General features: G+C 45.6%; 2 protein-coding genes across 2 annotated transcripts; one reads left to right on the top strand and one right to left on the bottom strand.

The window, feature by feature from the left end:
* Positions 1 to 900: 900 nt before the first annotated feature.
* Positions 901 to 5,887, bottom strand: H6S33_010584 (uncharacterized protein; the record flags this gene model as incomplete). Its single annotated transcript, XM_044842478.1, has 7 exons — positions 901 to 998; positions 1,052 to 1,142; positions 1,198 to 1,282; positions 1,338 to 4,643; positions 4,718 to 5,400; positions 5,507 to 5,670; positions 5,872 to 5,887. The coding sequence occupies 7 exons, from the start codon at positions 5,885 to 5,887 to the stop codon at positions 901 to 903; spliced, it is 4,443 nt and encodes a 1,480-aa protein (XP_044696514.1).
* A 5,445-nt stretch (positions 5,888 to 11,332) lies between these two features.
* On the top strand, positions 11,333 to 13,468 carry H6S33_010583 (uncharacterized protein; the record flags this gene model as incomplete). Its single annotated transcript, XM_044842467.1, has 8 exons — positions 11,333 to 11,509; positions 11,572 to 11,605; positions 11,670 to 11,685; positions 11,739 to 12,447; positions 12,519 to 12,679; positions 12,742 to 12,875; positions 12,955 to 13,173; positions 13,239 to 13,468. 8 exons carry the CDS (start codon positions 11,333 to 11,335, stop codon positions 13,466 to 13,468), a joined length of 1,680 nt encoding a protein of 559 aa, XP_044696513.1.
* Positions 13,469 to 14,471: the final 1,003 nt, after the last annotated feature.

Genomic DNA, 14,471 nt, shown 5'->3' with positions numbered 1-14,471 from the left:
ACCTGCAAGCAGGGTAACTGCAGCAAATCAGGCAGGGTAACCGCACCAAATCAGGCAGGGTAACCGCACCAAATCAGGCAGGGTAACCGCACAGAATTGGGCAGGGTAACCGCACCAAAGGAACGGAATTTGATGTGTCGTGCTTACAAAACACCCCTGTCGCTGTCAACCAATCAGACTGCAACAATCAACGGATGATGATATTCCAGTACATAGTAGACTAGGGGTGGGCCACCTCGCGACCGCGAGTTGTGTACACAATTTAGGCAGCGGAAATATTATATTAAATTAGATATAAAAAAAAAAAATAATAATAAAAAATAAAAAAATTAAAAAATAAAAAATAATACTTGCAAGGTATTTAGGGTCCAAAAGAGTTGCTGGTGCAATAAAGGTACTTAGCTTAGTGGTAAATATCTGATACATGTCCTCAATGCTATGGGTTCAACTCATGGCGGGAGCGCGAGCTGTGCAATTCAGACGTTAGTTAGAGGATGTGTCATTGATAACCCTATAACGTTGGCATTTATGTCTCTTATAGGGAAGAGGGTTGTCCGCTTGGGGAGGCTGGGAACAGTCAACGATCCAAGAGTGTAATGCCCCGGTTATTTACTCCATCCGGCAGTCTGTGACAAAATTAATAAATTCACACGATCATAGTCGGGGAATGGTGTAAATAACCGGGGTAACTCGATGCAGTTTTTTTCTACTAATCGCATATCTTTTTAACAACTTTTTATCACTCTATTACAAAGAAACCATGCTACAAAACAACGATAAGACAGGGAATAAGACAGATAAACGCTAAGAAACATACACGCTAAAGAAAATACAAATTGCTAACTAAATACAGTCCACCGCTCAATTCCTTCCCGCTTCCTCCACATTTCCTCCCACCTACTATGCAATTTCACCCACCTTCCCGTATCCAACTCTATCCTTCTCTCCTATTTCCTCCATGCCTGGATCCTCCCCACCATTTCCATAAGTCATTCTAGCTAATAATTTGGTAAGCACTTCCGGGTGGTACATGATCGGTATATATACTTACCATTCGATACCCAATCCCCCAACTTCTTGCATTCCCCCCATCCTACATCCAATACCATAACCGACCCCTCTTTCCCTTCCTTACCGAAAACCTATAATAAATGTTAGTGTCATATACCAAACTGTCACCTTGCGGCATATACATACCATCCACACAGAAATCCACCTTCTACCACCTTCAACCATATACCCCCAAGTCCTCCAACTGGCTCCAGCGTAAGTCCTTTCTACCCTAACCGACAGTCAGTATCAATAAAAATATGGATTAAGGGGACTTACTTCTTTACAGCAGCACTTCACGGTATACAATGTTGTCCGTTTGCGGCGGCGTCTCATCTCGTTGCAGCACCATCAAGCCAGCTACATCTGTGACTCTCGAGAGCGCTACATAGAGCTGCCCGTGAGTGAAGGGATCAGACCTCAAGTCAACCCCAACGACATCCAGTGATTGACCCTGCGATTTATTGACAGTCATCGCAAAGCATAGCCGAATAGGCAACTGCCTTCTCATTAATGTGAAAGGTAGATCTCCCTCAGTGGACGAAAGCTGTATACGTGGTATAACCTTTGGCTCCCCATCAAACTCACCACCCAGAATCTTGGCTTCAATGCACCGTACACCCAGCTTAGTTACCGTCATTCGTGTTCCATTGCAAAGACCTTGCTTTGGAAATAGATTGCGTAGAAGAATTATTGGTGCTCCCACCTTTAGTTTGATGATAGACGGTGGGAGGCCAGACGGATTGAGACCCTGCAGATATTCTGGAGGTAGCAGATTTGCATTCTCTTCTGAATTACCACTGTCAACAGTGTCTACCGAATAGTACGTGTGCACTTCGCCTTGAATTTGCTGTAGAACTCTATCATTAAACTCAGCGACTGTATCGTTTCTCATCGCCAGAATCGCCCGCTTCGAGAATGCGGTGTAATTTGTTGGGGCTGATTCAATTATATGCTGCGGGAATACATGCATACAAAGGTCCTCAATTGTCTTACAGCTCTGGATGTATGGTGGTAGAGTTATTCTACCATACCATCGGGAATCATGGCTCATCTGCCCAAGCCAAGCCGCAAACGCCTCATTCTCAACCCCATTGCGGACCCTCATATTGATCTTGAGTCTCAATATCTTGAAGTGCTGCCATAAAGAAGACCGTTGTAGGCATGCCTGCACTATCTGAGCCCTATTACCGCGTTGCACAACTGGTAAAATTTGTGCAAAATCCCCTCCGAGTACGACCGGAATATTTCCGAACAGGCAATCATCCCCCACACTACATATATCATTCAGGGTCCGGCTGACCGCTTCAAAGCAATACTTGTTCTGCATAGGTACCTCGTCCCAGATGATCAGCGCGGTCTTTTGAATTAAACCGGCCAACAGGCTGCCCCGTTTGATGTCACATGTTGAGCCCTCATGGATAGCAATCGGAATTTTGAATCTGGAATGGGATGTTCTGCCTCCAGGGAGCAACTGTGCCGCAATGCCAGAAGAGGCAACACAAAGCACAATCTTACCCTGGGAGCGGAAATGGTTACAGATAACGTTGTATAGGAACGTTTTTCCAGTACCTGCGGGCCCTTGAATGAAGAATAGGGCGGACGCAGCTTCTTCAATACTGTGTGTAATAGTATTAAAGCATTCCAACTGATCTGAATTGAGTTGTGCGATCCTCAACTGTAGACTTGCCGCTTCCGCAACCATATCATATCGTAGTTCTGATGCAATCATCTCGTTCCCACCTGTTCGGTTCCAATCCACTATATAGAGGGGCAACCCAAAGTCGTTAAGCGTTCTGTTGGAGTCGGCAAGAATCTGTGATATCAGGTAGAGACCATAGTCCAGATGGGCATCCGGAAGCTCAGGGGGGATAATGAGACCTGTGTTTCTTTCCATAGCTCGGGGCAAGTCATCGCAGATATTTGACTTGAATTTATCCCATAATTGCAGAGGTTCAGTCACGTTGCCAAATAGCAAGGCAGTGGTGAAGAGTGTACGGAGGGAATATCCGCTCGAGAATATGCTTGCTTCGGTAAAGCACTGCACCCACTCTTGATCATCGTCCAATAAGCCAAGGGCAATGCATGCAGCCTTGAATGTAGGATACAGCACATTATTGACAGTTTTCAGATAATCAAAAGATTTTGCGCCAGGGATAACGGTTAACAGTAGACGCATATAGTATTTCTCCCCCATCATAGGATTGCAATGCCACATACGTCCAATAGCCACACCTTTCTTCCTGGATGCCCACTTCCGCGATTTAGCGTCATAGGTAAAGTACACCGGGAAATCTTGATAGAGATACCGGGTACCATCCTCGTGCTCTGTATTGTACTCAAAATAAGCCATCAGTGTAGTTCTCGAGTTTTGCATCCTCTGTATCAACTCCTCCCGGTTGGAGTTATCTCCATAGTATACCGGTTGCTCGCCGGGCAAGTGAACAGCCAAGTGAATGACTGACGGGTATTCTTCGTGCATTCCGTATTCGAACAAACGCCATACAGCCTCAGTGGGTCCTATATAACGCCCTTGGAGGTATCTAGTAATTTCATCCGAGTCACTCCCTACTTGAAGTGTTGTTCGATCTGAACCTTTATATATATATTTGTGTATATATTTTATCGCGTGGATAGAACCACAGATCTCGACATTGATATGAGCTTTATACCGTAAAGAAAGATAAGGATTATATGGAACCACCCATCTGTTGTCCATCTGATACTCTTGATTAAACCCTGAGCCCCTTACTACCACTGAAAAGGTTCTGCCATCATTACGTCTTCTATACAGTGGATAGCCATCCTCCTGTACAACTGTTTCTGATTGATAGGCCTTAGGGTACCGTTTCGAACATGCAGTTGGTCCCCCATTCTCCTTTGAAGCCATGCAGGGCGATCGCATATTGGCCTCTCCACATGGACCGTGTACCATACAACTTCTAATGATTGCATTTAGTTCCCCCGTAGGATCAGTCGCGGGGTCCGGTAACTCTGCACACACAATTTCGTCGATCCTCTCTGCTGTCAGAAAGCGATCATCCGGATGAAGGAATATCAGTAGATGCATGTGTGGCAGCCCTCTCTTCTGGTACTCAATGGTCCATACAGACCCAAGATAGCGACCAAAGATGTGTTTACGCTTTATTTCTTGGAGGAGTTGTTGTTGCTTGAGATGGAACACCCTTGCAACTAAATCTGGCCTATCAACAGCAGTTTGCCCCGGTAGTAACTCCGCAGTAATCTCTTCCCACTTTGGATTCGCGGTAAAGGTAACAAATAGTGAGGGACGCCCAAAATGACGGACTATAGCCATGGAATCCTGGAACAACTGCAGCATGTATCGGTCGCCTCCTGTATAGCTTCGTGGTAGAATGATACGCTTCCCGGTTTGTTCCGAGTTGAAGTCCTCTTGCCGCATATTATCCGCCAACCCATTGTACAGATCAGCCCGAATATTTGCTTGATTCAGTCGAAGCCAATTCAACTTATTCTGATCACAAACAGCCCAAGCATCTACCAAATACTGCTGAAATAGCCGTTGCGAGAGGAATAAAGTCATGGGTTCAGTCGTCCTGGTATGCAGTCGGTACCTGCACACCATGTATAGTAATCAAAAAGTTAGCCATATCAAAAAGTCTTTGAGCCATTGGTGTTTATAACTAACCTGTAAAATTCGCGTTGCTGTAACCTTAAATTCTTCCTTCGGTTCAACTCATCCCGCAGCCGTAAGCCCCAATGCCAACCCCTCTCACCATTTGGAAATAGCAGAACATAATGTAAGGGCATATAAGCGGCATGATTAGGATCAATTATACTAAACTGCCTATTGGCATCTGGATTTCTATGTGCTAAGACAATATCCCGGAATCCTGCTTCACCATATTCATCCGGGATAATCGCAGCGACTTCATTGCTTGTAGGCAAATTGTGTCTCCGCTTGTCCGCTCCACTCTCCACTATCAACCGCAATTGCGGATTGAGTAAGACACGTACATCTCCATCTTGTGAGGATGCAGCTTCCAATCTTTCCTTCGCTGTCTTGTATAATGGAATAAATGGATTGACTGTGTGTATCTCTTGTGTCAACCGTTCCAAAACCGCAATATCTAGAGTTGGATGTCCCTGCTGCATCATTTGTGCAGCGTAGAGTGGGTCATAGAAATATAACTGAGCAAAAGCGGGCGTATCGTTTGCTGCTGCAGTCAGGGGCCCCTGAAGGTGATATAGCTCGCCATGGATTTGGAAGCATGTAACCCCCCCAGCTTGACGGTCGATGCGTTCATCTGAGGTATATTTAACGGAAGTAAAGGTCAAAGCGGAGTTGTACTCCCTAATGCGGCTACGGAACTGTCTAGCAATTGTATCAGTAGATTCTAGTAGGTACCGTAAGTACTCGGGGGCTTGTTCCAATGCCGGCAACTGAACATCGCCTTTCTTGCAACAATTTTCAAACCGCGGTAACGTGATTGAACTCCCTTGCACGCGCTCGCTTAGCCAATGTAAAGCTTGACATGAAGGACAAATCACTGTCATTCTGCCCAACTCCAATGGCGTCCAACGTGCCCGTGACGATTGGAATGCTAGTGGTACCGCGGGTTGAATCGGCGGCCGAGATGGCTGCCATAGGAGTATCTATTAGAATAGGAGCCCCGCGTATTGGTACTATAAAGAGCAATGTTGCCACTCACCTCTACATTATTTACGATTTGTTGCCGCCGTCTTAATTCTGTTCGACGACGTGTATTTTCACGCGAGCGAGCCTTGTAATAAGATCCGAATCAGTAGAATTCAATTAATAGTTGTAACTTAAAAACTCACTAAGCATGGCCGACATGATTTACGGGGCCGGCCATTACGATCGAGATCATAATCTGCAATATCCTTATCTTGTTTACAGGTTGTGCATTTAATTGTCGACATGTTGCCGAGAGAGCTGGGTGAGAACACTATGGAACGGTATGGAATGGACTTTGTTTGGCCCGGGAGCAGATAATTTAATCGAAGATATTGATTGTTAAAGAGTTGATGGTATTTTATTCAGTAGATTTTATTCAGTAGATTTTGTTCAGTAGATTTTGTTCAGTAGATTTTATTCAGTAGATTTTGTTCAGTAGATTTTATTCAGTAGATTTTGTTCAGTAGATTTTATTCAGTAGATTGAATTTTTGGCAAAGAGTCCGGTCCCAAGGAGTTGTGTGTGTTATCACCCAGCTCCCATAGACCCACCGGTGCAAAATAGGGGGGTTCCGGCCACTTGACGCACCGGGGGTTATTTTCAGGGTCGAAAACGGGTTTTTTTTGGTGCATTTCCGCAACTCCGCAACCCACACTCAGAACCCGCACCGTACCTCAAAGGTGCATAGCAACGGGCGCGACACCTCAAATTCAGAGCGCACCCGCTACCTGCAGGCAGCGTAACCTCAGGTAGGGTAACTGCACCAAATCAGGCAGGGTAACTGCACCAAATCAGGCAGGGTAACTGCACCAAATCAGGCAGGGTAACAGCACCAAATCAGGCAGGGTAACAGCACTAAATCAGGCAGGGTAACCGCACCAAATCAGGCAGGGTAACAGCACCAAACAAACGAAATTTGATGTGTCGTGCTTACTAAATATCCCTGTCGCTGTCAACCAATCAGATTGCAGCAATCTCAGAAGAATTATATTCCAGTACATAGTAGATTAGGATTTTTACGTTTCGGCGATAACTACTGATTAGATAAGATAATGAGCTGGATCAGTAGCAGATCCCCCTCCCAAAGGATCAGCTAACCTGAAGCACATCAATATTTGGACTCTCGATATATATAAGGATACGGTCGGGACCGAATATATCCAAATAAACCGAGTATCACTATAAGAAGTAAGGACGGACAGGTAAAATTGTATTTCGCGACCACCGATAGCTATCCTTATAACGAGCGTATCACTATCCGCAGCATCACTATAACGAGAGTCGAGTGTACAGCAATTCACTACGGCGTGAGCGTGGGTAAAGGAGCTTGTGGTCTAGTATCACTTGAAATTACAGCATACGCAGCAGGCGTATATGACATCAGCCTCAGTGGGTTTAAGATCCCCCAGCTCTCGCTCTAGCGCCCGAACGAATCGACATCGCCCACATCCAGAAACGTTGACCCTCAAAAAACACAGCATAATCAATCGGCGCTGGAAAAAGTGGCAAAAGATCACTCTCTGGCGGGGAATTGAACCCCGGTCACTCGCGGACGGTTTAATGACAAGCGAGTATACTAACCACTATACTACCAAAGATTGGTTGATGGTCGCAACCGCTAACAATTTAGCCAAATCTTTTTTTGCGTAGTGGGTCACCCCGAAGCATCAAACTTTGCAGAAGGGCTTTTACAAAACTATTGAGAAGGTACGAGATTTCTCCAGTTTTTTAAGTTTTCTCCCGCGCATTTTTTTTTTCTCCCGCGCGTCTTGGCAGTTCTCCCGCGCATTTTGATTGACCCCCGATTAGCACAGAAAGCTTGCAATAGCTGTACAACGCCGCGAATATTTGCTAAGGCTTCAGGACCAAATGGTGCCGGTTCCTGTAATTTTACTCCACGATGTAAAAATAAGATGGAATTCTACACTCGTTATGCTAGGTCGAGCACGCAGAGGTTTCTCATTCCCTTTTTCTGTCACAAGTGAAGATAATCCTGAATTCAGGCATAGGGAATTTACAGCATCTCGACGTCGGACTTGACTCTTAGAATTCCCCTGTGAGCTTAGCGACTAGTTTGAGCCCGATCTCCCACTGGCTCGGATCAGTTCTTGTAGATGACCAGTGCGCACCTTGAAACGGTTGCAGGCATTACTAGTAGCTAGGATGCGGCCTTTGTATATGTGCATTAATAGGAGAGAACTGCAAGACGTTGCCGAGCGCGCGAGAGGCAGAGCAGGGAGGGGGAAGGAAGACGGTGTGAGCTATCCCATAGTCCGGCGATGCTGTCCCCCTTATAATACAGGAATTAAATTTGTATGGGAGACTATTATTTGATAAGAGAGATAACAGGATCTGTTAGTAAAGCCACACACAATTTGCTTGTTTTTTGGGGGGAGCAGCATTTTTCGCGCCAGACGAAGGGATAGCCATACCCATGGCGATAGAGGCAGCGGGGGTGGGGTGGAGATATCGAACGAAGTGATGAGGAAAGAGCATAAGAGATTTGGGAAGGAAAGATGATAAAAGAATGAGGTGATAGACAGATCCGGTTACTTTCTACTATGTCAGGATTAATAGAGGATAGCGGCATCGGAGAAATGTTGTTCCTACTACGCATATGGGGATCCGTCTTGGCGTAATGATTTGGGTTTAGTAATCATACTGCTGCCAAGAGCACCCACACAAAACGAGGCGGACCAAAGAACCCATAGGTAGGATCACTGGCTTTGCAAAATAGACCAAGACCCAGCGACTGTCTCCAAAAGACCGAGGAGGAGGACATAGAGTATTACCCAACGGTAATTCAGTATCAAAAGCATTGAAAGCGGGAATCTGGGTTAAGAATGGCCGACCAAGGTAAGAAGTACGTACATGTAGCTAGGTACAAAGGTTCCGGTCACCTACGTAACCGCCGAAGTCAATAGACCATGCAAAAGCTTCATGGGTTTGTCTTCTTGAGTACAGACTGCGAGCCCACTCTTGGGCTGGCCCCACGAGGAACACCATTTGTACTAGTATGAGGCTTAGAGGGCTCAGAAGACTCAGATCGTGGAGTATACGTACTAATGTGTACAGATTTGCCAAGAGATTTGCTCAGATTTCAAGAGAAGTGCCGACTAGTATTATTCTTGGTATCTTCGGTACTTGTCGGCGTATGCAAAGCGCGGCCAGGGGCAACTATTGGCTGTAGAGATTCTACACACGACTGCCAATTTCTTGAATTGCGTGTGGTCAGTAGCCGCAGCTAAAGGATGGAGGTACTGTGCCCAGAGTTGTAGAACCTTAGTGCATTTGCCTGTCTTAGATAGTACGTAAGAGGCACGACACCTCGAACACGTCTTTGCCAAGGATATCCTGGCAACGATATTCTTCGATCTAGATCTAAGACACTGTTCAGAAATCGTGCAGAGTGGTTAAGGGCAAACACAAATAGTGAGGTCGATACCTCCAAGAACTTTGAGAATAGTGAATATATAAGCCTTTCCTTAAAGAGATTTGTCTTTCGAATATTTTACTTAGTCAAGACTAGCTAAAGTTAGGTTGGGAACTGCTACAGCTATCATGGCTATTAAGCCACCAGATTTGCGACGGAAGAGGAGATATAGTCTAAGAGTTCATTCGGCCGGAAGAATCGATGTGAGTTCTCGATATTGTTCATATGCTCCCAGCTCTAGCATCGTAGACACCAAAGGCTTATAATTGGGCCGGGAAATTGTTGAGCATATTTCTTTGAGCATAATGGATCTAGCTTTGATCCTTTGACACAAGGAATAGGAATAATTCTCTAAGATGAAAGATCATACGGATCAACTCGAAGCACTACGTGTAGTTGGCTGGAATTTGTATCGATGCAAATGTACTTTGGAAAGACACAGTGTGTATGAAGGGCCTTCACGATATGCACCTGTAGGTCAACTACTAGTGTGAAAGCATAAAAAAAGAGGCGCTTGGCATGGAACACTCAAACCTTAGCCCGGCCTTAGATCATTGTGACGTGGGCAAACTCCCAGCCTCAAAGCGTCATCAGACCTACGCTCATGCACCTTTGCCCCTTTGTTTGGGCAATTTATCAAAAACCTCTACAGGTACCTACGTGACCCTACTTTGACCAACTTCTGAACGATGAAGTTATCAAAGCCTCTCTCTCGATCTCACTGAAGCCGGTATATCACTACTTTAACTATAGCTTCTGGTAGCTGTCGGCGGTATCTGATTCCCTTACTTCAAACACCCCGAGATTGAGCCCGATGATGGGAAGAAAGAGAGTGACATAACGCCTAGATTCTCGGCAGCAAATCAAAATCTGCATCAAGTGAACAGATGGCCAAACCATTGAGATTGTCTCCGATATTTCACAGCAACGATGGCGAGGTCAGGTACGATTACAACGCATCAACCTTGTACTCTGCCTTACATGCTAATGATATGGAAAGAGCATGTTGAAGTACCCAGTACAGGAGCGGACTCAAAACCTTGTCCCGATGCCATTGAAGTTTCCAAGTCCTCCAGTATCGAATGAAACCTATTGGAAATCTTGAGAATCCTCTTCCATAATACACCGACGCCTACCGAGAGCTACGACCAATCCTAAGAGTTTTTTCTCTCTCTTTCGGAGTTCAACTACTTCAATGGTTTTTGATCTGAATCATTATCAAAACGTGTACCTCCCCAGATCCAGCTGTATATATTTGGGGCTAATAAACACAACTGTCTTATTTGTGATAGGTGTTCCTCCTCATCCAATGTGCGACCGGCTTCTACTGATTCTTGGCGAGATGTATCTCGTTAATCAAGCCATTCACGAGTTCCTGCAGCTAGCTCTAACCACAGATTTACCGAACCTCAATTTGAATCCTACATACAACACTAGTAGGAATGCCATTACTATTAGAAATAATAATACGTTCTCTACCCTTACTATCGGTACTTATCAGCCAGATGCTGTTGCGGGCCATGATCTGCACAATAACCCTTGGCTCATGCAGCTGCAGCTGCATTGACAGTGAACCTCACGAGGCAGGAACCGGCCGTGGCATCTGATACCCCACCAATAATCTAACCCCGGAAATTATTTCGTCATTGTACAAGGGCTAGGTTTTACCCCCTCTGCGACCTCGGATAGGTATCGATAACAAAAAGCAATCTTGTCACATTGTTTAGGACCTAGAGCGTTGTATGCATGATGAGGTTTTGTTTTTTGAATAAAATGAGAGTAGCACAAGTACTTGCTTACCAGCAAAAGAACCAGAAAATGCAAGTGACGGAAACAGGGATTATTTGTATGAGAGAACGGCGCCACTCCATACAAATTATCCTTGCCCTGAGCAACTGCATTTTCTGGTTCTTTTGCTGGTAAGCAAGTACAACACGTTTGTTGACGGTCACTTTGTTCATTTGCGGTTTTCGTGTCATTGTGACAGGATGCCTATTTAAGCGGAGGCTAACATCCCCTTAAGACCCTACCCTCGTTTTTCACCCTTGGTAGTCCTGTGTTTACTGGTAGTCCTGTGTTTACAGTTAAGAAGGCTACCTGCCCTGTAGATACCCCACCAAAGCCCATCGATATCTCTTCTTTCTCTCCCACAACTACAAAGCATCGAAAAAATGTGGACATCAACACTCTCAAAGCTTGCGCTGCTACTTGTTGCACAGAATGTCGTCGCAATTCCGTACTACTATGGAGAGAAGAAAGACGATAATGGCGCGGTGGCTTCTGAGGCCGCTGTTTGTAGTGAAATTGGAGTCGACCTCATGAAGCAGGGTGGGAATGCTGCTGATGCCGTAAGTTCTGGTTATCGCTGAGTCGCGTTTGGACGAAGGAAGAGGAACTGACTGGACTGTAGATTGTGGGTACTGCGATTTGCGCCGGCACTGTTGGTAAGTACTATTCTCAGTTCCTAATCCCCACAGAATGTTTGCATGCTAATATGATGTCAAACAGCCATGTATCATAGCGGGTAAAGCACAGAATCTCTCAAAATCCAGTTGGAGTTTAACTAACCCTCCACAGTATTGGCGGCGGTGGATTCGCATTGATTCGCAGCCCCATTGGCGTCTACGACTTCATCGATTTCCGCGAGACCGCCCCTGCCTCGTCTAGCGAAGACATGTTCGCCAACAACACTGCGGCTAGTATCCGCGGCGGTCTCGCTTCCGCTACCCCGGGTGAACTGCGCGGACTCGCGGAGATCCACACTCGCTACGGTAGTCTCCCTTGGGCGGAGCTCATCGAACCATCCATCAAACTCGCTCGCGATGGCTTCACTGTCACTGAGGATTTGGTCGCCTACATGAACCACCCCTCGGGGCCGTTCCCATTCCTGACAGAAGATCCTTCCTGGGCGCAGGATTTTGCGCCGAATGGCGAGAGAGTGAAGTTGGGTGATATTATGTACAGGAAGCGGTATGCAGACACCCTAGAGACAATCGCAAACATGGGTGTAGAGGCGTTTTATGACGGCCCGATTGCGGATGCAACAATTCGGAAACTTGAGAGTACCGGTGGGATCATGACGCTTGAGGATCTGGCAGCATATGAGATTGTACACAGACAGCCGGTTGATATGAACTACCGTGGTCTGACCTTGACGAGCTGCTCGGCACCGAGTGGTGGCCCGGTGGTTTTGAGCACTTTGAATGTGTGGCAGGGGTTTGACGAGGCTAGTGTGGATATTAAAACACATAGGTTGGTGGAGAGTATGAAGTTTGCGTATGGACAGGTAAGAAAATGATTAAAATGGCGATATATTCTCTTAATGCAGAACGAAACGACTAATGCTGTCTTCATTAGAGAGCTCTATTGGGAGATCCCTCCTTCAACGACAATATCACTACGTACCAGGAGTCCATGTTTAGTCCTGCTGTTAGTGACGAGATCCGTAGCAAGATTAAGGACGATTCTGTCCTTGACCCAAAGGAGTATGATCCAGCTGGTCTTGAATCATTGGAGACGTTAGTACCTCCCGGTCTCTGCCTCTTCCTTCATCAATGAACTAACATTACCTCTATGATAGTCCTGGAACATCCCACATGGTCTCAATCGACAAGGGAGGCCTTGCCATCTCTATGACTAGCACTATCAACCTCATCTTCGGCAGCCAAGTCATGATCCCCGAGACCGGTATCATCATGAACAATGAGATGAATGGTGTGTGCCCCTCATCCCCCCTCATTACTCCCACTTCTCTTCACTTTCACCCGAGTACTAATCTTGAACAAAAAAATAGACTTCAGCATCCCGGGTACCAGTAACGCATTCGGCTTCGTCCCCTCCGCCGCAAACTACATCCGCCCTGGCAAGCGACCTCTCTCCTCCATGTCGCCCAGCATCGTGGAGAACGCAGACGGCTCCATCAACTTCGTTATCGGCGCTGCCGGTGGCTCCCGCATCATCACGGCGACCATCCAGAATATAATCCATGTCATCGATGAGGGTCTTTCACCTTGTAAGCTCCTCCTATTCTCTAGTAGTGGTTATATACTAACTTATCGGCCCCTGGGGTTATGTTAGACGAAGCAATTGCCCTTCCGCGCTTGCACCACCAGTTGACGCCCAATACAACTTTCTTTGAATACGAGTACGACAACACCACTGTCGCAGCTTTAAAAAGCAGGGGCCAGATCCCGGTATGGGTTGCGCCAGGACAGAGCACTGCGCAGGGTATCAGGAGGCTAGAGAATGGAACCTTTGAGGCGGCTAGTGAGCCGAGGCAGAAAAACTCGGGTGGCGTGGCGTTTTAATGGCAGTATAGTATTGTGGGGATAAATGAGGCTTTTGGGTGATTTCTGGAATGCATTTCGTTAGAGTGTAAATTTCGGTAGGTATCTCTATAGCGAGCGGGAAACTTTGCAAATAATCCTTTTTCCTCTTTTTTCTTCTCTTTTTTTCTTCATTTTCATTTTCGTTCTTTTACTTCTTTCTTTTGTATTTGGGGTGAGGTGTTTGGGTTTTCGATCCGTGGAGGAGGGGGTGAATCTTTCTTCATTGGATTTTCATATATATAAGGTACACTACGGCCTCCAGCCACAGTCTATATAATCGCCATAAAGTCAAAACCCCGAACTTGTCGGCGAGCTCAGCTCACCGTTAGGGGAGGGGGGCAGAATAATAATAAAATATTAAATATAAAATCCGTGAACCACGTGCACTAGCTACCCAGTAAATAACGTGATGTAAATTACTCAAGCCTCTGGACAGCTTATTCGATACATTGCCTGATGGTGACTATATACATTTACTGTTACGTAAAATGTATGTAGTAGTTCATGTATGAAAGTCAAGAGGTTTTCATTAAGTTAGGGACTACAGGCTTCTGAGTCAATTGGCTCAAGGAAATGTTGCCAATGCTCTCCAAGACCTCGTTAGTGTCCTCTAGAATACTAATCTCACTTTCCGGCAACAGAATGCTCTCGCCCCGCTGCCTTGATGAGTATTAGTATTGGATATTGTAGGTTTTTGCGATCGAGATTGACTGTGAACCTGACTTGAAGTAATCTGATGACTGCTAGCAGAGCTCTCGCCAATTACCGAAAGATCATTAGGCTGAGTAGGCAGTGAAAAACTAGTGTTCACCAATGGGTATTTTAGCAGGAGTTAATCTGTTTCGAAACTCGCTGGAATGAAGTCGAATTGAAGAGATAAACATTGCGTATAATTCTCTTGAAGAATATAATTTAGAGGAATTAATCAAAAAGATATAACTATATATATTATATTCTGATTTCTCATTTAAACTAATTTTAA

Source organism: Morchella sextelata (genome assembly GCF_020137385.1).
Source record: "Morchella sextelata strain SCLS chromosome Unknown scls_5, whole genome shotgun sequence".
NCBI classification, from domain to species: Eukaryota; Fungi; Ascomycota; class Pezizomycetes; order Pezizales; family Morchellaceae; genus Morchella; species Morchella sextelata.
This window is presented reverse-complemented; position numbering and strand designations above follow the sequence as displayed.